At 46.2% G+C, this 9,049-nt stretch overlaps 1 protein-coding gene across 1 annotated transcript; it reads left to right on the forward strand.

The window, feature by feature from the left end:
- Positions 1–7,335: 7,335 nt before the first annotated feature.
- LOC120667518 (protein MAIN-LIKE 1-like) lies at positions 7,336–8,181 on the forward strand. Its single transcript, XM_039947579.1, has 2 exons — positions 7,336–7,935; positions 8,017–8,181. The coding sequence occupies exons 1-2, from the start codon at positions 7,336–7,338 to the stop codon at positions 8,179–8,181; spliced, it is 765 nt and encodes a 254-aa protein (XP_039803513.1).
- The last annotated feature ends 868 nt before the right edge of the window (positions 8,182–9,049 follow it).

A 9,049-nucleotide genomic window follows, 5' to 3' on the forward strand; every position in this document is an offset into this window, starting at 1 on the left:
ACGCATGACGAGGATGATATGATTCCCCACCCACCACCAGGGAAAAAAAATATGTTTTGAGACATCTGAATCTTCGGACTACATAATGTAGCACGTAGAAGGGCATCACATTTTTTACTTGTATATATACACGGGTTGAGATAAAATCACACATCAAAATCATGTCTCCTGTGTGCCTAATTTAGAAATCGCCGTAGTTATGGTTGGTTTTGAAGAGGCAGAGAGATGTTACGCCGACTGAGTCACGAGAAAGAGACTAGCAATGTGAACGTATCAGGTGTTCATACTAGAAAAATACAAACAGCAAAACTTGTGGCGTGGCCATCACCACGATGATACTTAATTTTCAACTGGATTACAAATTGCACACCACTTATTTCTCAGTACTAATTGTTGGAATTGATCTCAGCTGTTAAAACATAAATTGAAGGTTGAGATCAAAACCATTGAAACACAAACCATTTGAGCCCCAAGTTTTGCTAGAAACTTGGGTCTGAAGTTTAGTCAAAACTTAAGCCCTAAGTCTTGCCAAAAATCATTTGAGTCTCAAATAGTTTTGTTTGTGATTAGTGGGCAAAACTTCAATCTATGAGTGTGGTTCCCCTACGTGTGTGGTGTCTATAAATAGAGGAAGAGTGGTAGAACTCAAGTCATTCAGCCCTCTCTCTCTTACATATCTGATCATTTCTACCACTACCAACACTAGGAAGAGCAACACTAGCCTATCTACACATCTAGATGGGTTCACCATCTAAAGAAAGTAAGTCTATGCTATGTTTTCATGCACACATATGTGATCCATTAGTATCTAGTTGATCCAGAGGACTTAACACTAATAAGGATATGGGAGAGGAAACATCATGATACCCTGCGTTTTCTGAAGAACAGTTGGATGATGTAGCCAGAGGCGAAGCCAGAAATTATGACCATCGGGGTCATCACCATTTTAGAACGGGGTTATCAACACTAAAAACAGTAATAAACAGTAGCTTTACACAGAATTATCGAAACTTCGTTGGGGTCGGCTGACCCCAACGGCTAGCCGTAGCTCTGGTAGAAAGAAACAAAACAACTGAACTTTTGCTCCAATCTGGTAACTGGTAACCAGACAAAATTTGGAAAAGATTCATGTCGCTGAAGAAGTAATTATATTGGAGAGCATTATATTTGAAGTATTGCCGGAACCCATGACAATACCACCAGCACTAGAGAGGAAAAGCATAAGCTCTGAATTCTGAAAAGGGGCACTTGCAGGTACACACACAGCCCACTGTCCACCAGAACGCCTGCAGGGTAACCTGAAGGAAAAACAGAGGGATCTCTCCTGGTGAAATCCTTTTGTTCCCTTCATTCTTTGCCTGGGTTCAGGCTGATCAAATCATCTTTCCATCTGTACTTGGACACTTTAATTGCATGCAGTGCCCTGCCCTATCTATCTGCTTGCACTTACTAAGCATGATAGGACAGGCATTTGCAGTGCCGTCCCCCATCGTATTGCTTGGGGATGGATGCATGGTATGGTCCTTGCAGTTGCAAATCAGATGACCTACTACAGTGCTCGTGATAAAGATGCAGTGGAATGCAGAAAGAGCAAGCCCATAAAGGAGAGATTAAAGGCAGTGCAGTGGAGGACATGGTCCTGAGCCCTGATGATACAATCTACTAGTGTCTAGTGCCCTTGAATGGATGGGAAATAAAGACAGGTGGCCTCCAGACAAACAAGAATCCCACACTACTAACAACACGCACTCACAGCTAAGCCTCCTTGGAGTCTCCCTCTCTCTCTGTAGCACTATACGCACACGCAGCGTCGCTTGCTTGCTGAGATGAGATGAGGTGATCGAGATTATTAGGTTAGATTGGATGATTAGATACCCTCCTGCATGCTGCCATAGGCCATGCGGCGCCCATGCCCTTCGGTTGTGCCTGTGTTGGCCCTGCTCACCACTACTTGTTGAGGGAGGGGGCTTTCCAGCTCATCCACTCATTTGCTTTGCTGAAACGAGAGGCATGGCAGCCCCATATATCCTAGCTAGTGAGAATCTTCAACAGTACTGCCCATGACTAGATGCTAATGGCCAATTAGTCATGATCACCATCATCATCGAACAAACAAAACCGTGGATTAGCACCAGACAAGAAGCTAGAGGGCCGGGGGTGCGTTCGTGGTCACTGAGCAGGACACTGAATAATTGCTTCTATATGTGTATATAGCTCCACGCAGATGCATCCACATCACGCAATTGTTCACCACTTCTCCAGGTGTCTTTTTTTTTTTTAAAAAAGAAGAGGATACATGAAGTTTCTTTCAGGTAATTGAACTGAACAAGCATCCCACCTGCAGCCTCTACGTCTGAAGAAACTGCTCGCAATGCGCCGTCCACCTGAGACTGTCACTGTGTGATATATCAGCCGCCCGTGCTAGGCTGTGATATGATGCTGGCCCATGTCGTCGTCGCTCCTTCTCGCGTCACATGGATGCTTCGCCTAGAGCTAGAAAGGCCCACGGCAGTACTCGGTTGCACGCATGGCGCCAGGCTTAAAGCCAACAATGGAGGAGGAGCCCCGGCAGCTGTCCTGCCAAGGAAAAGCCCAACCCACAAAAATCAAAACCTACCTAGTGAACCAAAGCTCAAAAGTGAGATCGCACGCGAGAAAGGAGCGAAGAAACAAGACACGCACATCTGTGGCTGTAGCAACGATGGGACTGAATTCGTTTGCATATCTGAAGAACTGGTAGCAACGGAGACGTCAAGAGCACTACCACAAGCTGGTACAGACGGCAGCTGTTTCGAAAAGCTTGGCTAATTTTGCAATTATAACTGATTATTAGTTAGTCAGTTACAGCTGTAGTAAAGCGTCTGGGCCTTGTTTGTTTAGCAGTTAAAGCACCTGGCCGTCGGCAAAGAAGAGAGAGGGATATGAATGTCGGCAAGGAAGATAGGGACAAGTCAGGTCACCCCAGCATCATCGGCAGGCAATTATTTATTTATTCCTCCTACTGATGATCAAAAAAAGAAGAAGAGAAGATGCAATCTGCCATCCTCCTAAAGCCTGGCTGCTTTACATAATTACATCAGATCTTAGCACAGTTCTTGGATGACCTTTAATTCAGATCTGCTGGCCGAGCGATCATATCCAGCTTGGATGATTTGACCACCCAAATCCTCCACTGGCTTGTACCAAAACGGTTTCAATGGGCCGAGCACCTCGCTCCGGGCCGCGTCCACTACGTCACTCACCCTGAGCTGTAAGTGGGCCGACCGGCGCAGCGAACTCAATGGGCTGTTTTTTTTTTTTGAGAGGAATGGGCTGTATAATTAGTGCCGCGCTGTCTGTCTTGGCTTAAAGCCTGATCAACCTGAAGGGAAAATCTAAGCGGCGACCATCGCGCGCCTCTTGACTACTTGAGCGCAGTAGGCACTTCTGGGCTTCCTCCCCTGATGGCTCATTATAAGAGAGCCACCCGTTAGCGATTTTTTTTATTTTTAACCTTTTTTAATATTATTTTAATTTCAACCCGTATTGGGTTTTATTTGCAGGGAGTAGCCCGTTTGGTCGCGCCACTTGCCCCGCACCCGCCAGCGTGGCCACCCTGTCGCGCCACATGCACAGGCGCGACAAGGCCAATGTCCTGGGCCCGCGCCGGCCTCTTCTCCCCCACCCTCCCTTTCCTTCCCTCACTCCACCCCGACCAGAGCGCGTCTAGGGTCGCCGCCGGCCGCCGCCCCTCCCAGATCCCCCCCCCAAATCCGGCGTTTTGGGGGGGAGTGGGGGAAACGTTCCCCACCCTTTCCCGAAGGTATTGCTCCCATTTTTTCCTCCTTTAACCATGCACATTTGTAGATATTAGGGATTCTTGGTGATTAGGGTTTGGTTCTTAATTTAAAAAATAATGTCGTAGTTGATAGTTTTGTCATGATTAGTGCTTTAGATGATGCGTAGATGGTACTCTGCTCTCGATTTGGACGTGAGGTAGCACGTGCATGCATCGATTAATATGATTTCTAGGATTGAGTAGTGGGGATGTTAATATGGGTTTCACTCATGGATACTAGGCACCGTGAAGAATTGTTATTGTAGTTGATTTCTTTGTATAAGTGATGAAGGTACTCCAATTTCTTTTTTTGTTGTATATGGACGAATTAGTTTAGGTTTTTCATGGTGGTATGGTTAAGGAAAATGGAGAGTTTGAGAATATGGTAGAGGATATCGAACTGTTCGATAGTCCTTCATTGTTAAAGGATTTGGTAGACCGGGTGGTTTCCAAACATTCATGTGGAATTGATGAAATATCTCTGAGGGGTAGATTTGATTGAGGTAAAGCTAGAGCACATTATGTTTTGATGACATTGGAATCTGAGATGCATTGGAGAAAGTACAAGGATATAGTAGCTCGTGCAAATGTGATTTGTTTGGAGGTGGTTGTTGAATTAACCCGTAGAACAAGATTAGAAGAACCAGTTGGGAGAGTAGATGAAATTCCATTTCCTATTGAGAATATGACTCAAGAGTCATCCTTTGTAGAAGATGTCCCAAATCCCACTTGTGCTTCGGATTACGATATGGCAGTCGCTTCCGATCATTTGAGGCCAGATAGCTTCGAGGCACAAGATGACATGGATGCTGCAGATGATGATGATATTTCTTTAGGTTCGGAGGACAGTGAATACGATAGTAGTGATGAGGACGACGATGGTGAAGACACCGGGGTAGAAGAACGGGAGGGTAATGGTGTAGAGGCCCAAGTAGAGAAGGAAAATGATGCCGGCGATGGAGCCAACGCAATTGATGATGATCAACGATTTATTTATACCGCCGAGGAGTTGCGCATGTTGAAGTTAGCCCACGTTGAAGTCCCTGCGGTATCAAATGCTAAGGACCTTAGCAGGATCGATAGAGCCATTTGTGACTCAACTATTTTTGAAAGTGAGTGTGTAATTGATAGTGACTGTCCGGAGATTCGAAAGGGCATGAAGTTCAATTCCCTTATAGAGTTGCAGTTTTTCTTGGCTGATTATGCAGTGCGTCACCACCGACCATTTTATGTGGTTCATTCAGACAAGAGGGTACGCTACGATGGGCTATGCAAGCAGGGATGCCTTTGGGGTGTTTGGGCACGTATCGTTAGTGGCACTGGTCAGTGGAAGATCACCAATGTAAAACAGCCTCACACATGTGCATCGTCGAAGCCGAAGCAAGTTCATGCACAGTGCACCGCACGTTACCTTGCTCATCGTATCCTTGGTATTGTTCAGAAGGACAGCGACACCTCAGTTCCATCGCTTATGGAGTCTATTTTCGCTTTAAGTTCTTACCGGGTGAAGTACTCCAAAGCGTGGTGTGCAAAGCAACATGCTATAGCTCTGTTGTGGGGAGATTGGTTAGAGTCATATGCCAGGGTGCCCAGGGTGTTGACGGGCATGTCTCTCTTCAATCCAGGCATAAGATGGTTCACGTACACGGGAAACATGATGCTCCCTCATAACGGAGTGTACAAGCATGTTTTACAAAGGGTGTTCTGGTATTTTCCCCAATGTGCTGAAGCATTCCAACATTGCCGACCTGTGATTCTCATGGACGCCACATTCCTGACGGGTAAATATAAGGGGGCACTAATGATGGCCGTTGCCGTGGACCCTGATAGGCAACTAGTCCCTCTAGCATTTGCTTTGACCGAAGGAGAAAACAACGATAGCTGGTCTTGGTTTATGAAGCTGGTGCGGCTGTATGTGTTGGGTCCCTCGAGGCAAGTTTGTATGATATCTGACCGGCACCATGGTCTCCTAAACTATGTTAAAGAGCACATGGATGGATTTTCACCTCTTGTGCATAGGTGGTGCATGCGACACTTTGCAGCAAATATGTGGAGGCATCAGAAAAAGAAAGAACTAATTGGGAAACTAAAGTTGTTGTGTTCAGTGCACACGGAGAAAGCTTTTGAAGAAAAACTTGCTGATTTAGAAAAGGACATGAATGAGAGGGCCAAGGAGTGGTTGAAAGGTGAAATGGTGGACAAGGACAAATGAGCTCTTGCTTATGATGACGGGGGTGGCGGTACGATATCATGACCACAAACAACGCTGAGTCAGTGAACAATATATTCAAAGGTATTCGATCAAGACCTGTTGCTGGCATTGTAGAGTTCTCTTTCGAAAAGTTAAACGAGTACTTCGTCGATAGATGGGGGAAAGCTCGGAGTTTGTTGGACAAGGGTCAACAGTGGGGACTAATAGCGCATGAACACCTTGGGGATGCCGAGAATAGATCGGTGAACCAACTTGCAGCGCCTTACGGGCCTGAAAGAATGATTTATGGTGTTAGAGGAGCAGGTGGTACAAATATAGGAGGTGAGAGTCATGGAGGACGCCATTACATAGCGGACCTCAGATCTGGAGACTGTACTTGCATGACTCCACAATTGTTACACCTTCCATGCTCGCACATAATAACGGCATGTAGGGCCCGCGGTTTTTGCTTCAAAAGCCCCACTTACTTGAGTCCGTACTACGCTCGGTCGAACACAATCAAAATATGGGAGGCTAGTTTTGAACCTTACCTGGATCCATCTCAATTGCCGGAGTACGAGGGAGTAGAGTACGTGCCGGATGCGTCACTGTTGAAACCTAAGAAAGGAAGGAGGCGAAAGAAAAGGCTCAAAGGTGATATGGATGAGGCGCAACGTCGGGCTAGTGCAGACTACGGAACCGGTGACTTTGATGAGGACAATAGCCAAAACCGTTGCTCCAAGTGCCATAGATTTTGTTCTCAGTGCAAATGTAAGAAGAAAAAGAAATCTAAACGAAAAAGAACGACCCAACCTAACCCGAGAAAGAGAAAAAGGCATAGCACACAGGTTTGTGCTTAGTATGAATAATAATTAGCAATACAAGTTTAAATAGAGTTCAGTATTACTCAGCAATCGTTGTTGCAATATTATTTATTGATCATCTATATTTATTGTTTTAATTACCATGATCATTGTAAATACTTTTTTGGTTCATTTTTCTGTTGGTTCTAACTGATCATGTTTTGATTTGTCACTGCAGGATGGCGCACCCCAGGTTCCCCCTACTGGAGACGTTCTACGACTCCAACCACCGAGCACACATCCTAGTTGACCGCAGCGAGGTTTGTATTTGTTTTACCGAGCACACCTTCATTTATAAAAAAATTTCCTGCCCTGTAATGACTCGTTTGCTATGATATCAGGCGCTTCAGCCCCTCCGCCCACGTACCCACTCCCCACTTCGGTGGGATGAGCGGTACGTGCCGTACCTTCGCCGGGCTGAGATGCTTCCTCTAGCGCATGTTGTCTGTGCGGGGCTCCCAATTATGGATGCACCTCTTTTGACTGCTTTTGTGGACAGATGGAGGCCGGAAACACATTCATTCCATTTACCTTGTGGGGAGGTCAGCATCAGTATGCAAGATGTGGTGATGATTCTCGGGCTACCTTTGGAGGGCAATGCAGTGATCGGCATGATTCAGACTGATGGATGGAGGGATATGGTGGAGGCACACATTGGGATTCGACCTGAAGAACCACCTGAGGGAGTCAAGGACATGAAGACCTCAGGGGTTAGCTCGGCTTGGTTGAAGCAGAATTTCAACCATTGTCCTCAGGGAGCACCTCAGGAGGCTGTAGAGCGGTATGCTCGCGTGTGGTTGTGGCACCTGTTAGGGGGCTTCCTGTTTCCCGATGGTTCTGGAAACACCATCTCATGGATGGTCCTTCCAATTCATGGACAGCAGTGGGAGAACATCGCTCAGTATAGCTGGGGGTCGGCAGCATTAGGTTGGCTTTACCGGCAGCTTTGTGACGCATGTAGGCGTGCTGGCAATGACTCGAACCTAGGAGGTTGTGCATACCTCTTGCAAATCTGGATTTGGGAGCGGTTTCCAGTCAGCCGGCCATACCGTGGTGAACTAGAGGTAATTCTTGGCTTACAATTAAATTTTGAGTTTAGTGCACATTATTTGTTGTTCATAACCCTAATATGCCTCCCTTTGCAGGCGTGGCCGCACCATGATCCTGAGTCGAGGCCCACCGTTGCTTACTGCTGGAAGAACATTGGAGCTGTCAGAGGGGATCCTTTGCGTCGGTACATGCGTTACATGGACGACCTAGACTGCCTCACACAAAATCAGGTACTATATGCATCTGGGGTTTTTAAATAAATGTTTCTGTCCTCACAATAACTAATGCTTGCGCGTTACATAGATTTTCTGGACACCGTATAGTCGAGACAAGCTGGAGGAGTTGGGACTTAGTCACGTTTGTAGAAGAGATGCAGAACTGTGGAGGACGTGTGTTCCTTTGATTTTCTACTTCGTAGTCGAGCTCCACTTACCGCACCGTGTTAAGAGACAGTTCTCAAGACTGCAAGACTTTCCTCCGGAGGCTATTTCTACTTCCCAGGCATTGCATCAGTACGTTGTATTTAATTTGAATTTTATTAGTCCTAGCGAATATAATGTCACTAACATAACGCTCATATGTCAGAATTGACAGGAAGAAACGCTACACTGAGAATGATTGGCGTGTCAAACACGCAGTGCCTCTAGCGCAGTGGGACCAGAGGCAAAGGATGGATCCGGAACTTGGACCAGCACATAGGCACAACCATTACAAGGAATACCTTCGTTGGTTCCATTCAGTCACTAGAGTTTCAATCAAGCCGCCACGGTCAACTGAGCCTATAGAAGACCATCCGGACACAGATGATGGTGATGACATCGTCGACGAGTACGATGACATCACACGTGGAGGAGTGCAGCCCGAGAGGGGCCCTTTACAGAACTACATGGTAATCAACGCTTTCTGAATGTTGTGTCCTTAGAAATAAACTCACAAATTCAATTATGTTAGGACTAACTCAATCTTATTAGGCACAACAACTCGGCCGTCTCGCTAACGAGGCAGGCGTGGCAATGGCCCATGCAAGCGAAGGAGATAATGGAGGGGGCCACTTTAGGGCATTTGTCGAGGTAACCATATTTATGTTTAGTTATACTGTCACCATCTTTGTAATGCTTTCTTACGGTA

This window comes from Panicum virgatum, chromosome 3N, assembly GCF_016808335.1.
Source record: "Panicum virgatum strain AP13 chromosome 3N, P.virgatum_v5, whole genome shotgun sequence".
Classification (NCBI taxonomy): domain Eukaryota; kingdom Viridiplantae; phylum Streptophyta; class Magnoliopsida; order Poales; family Poaceae; genus Panicum; species Panicum virgatum.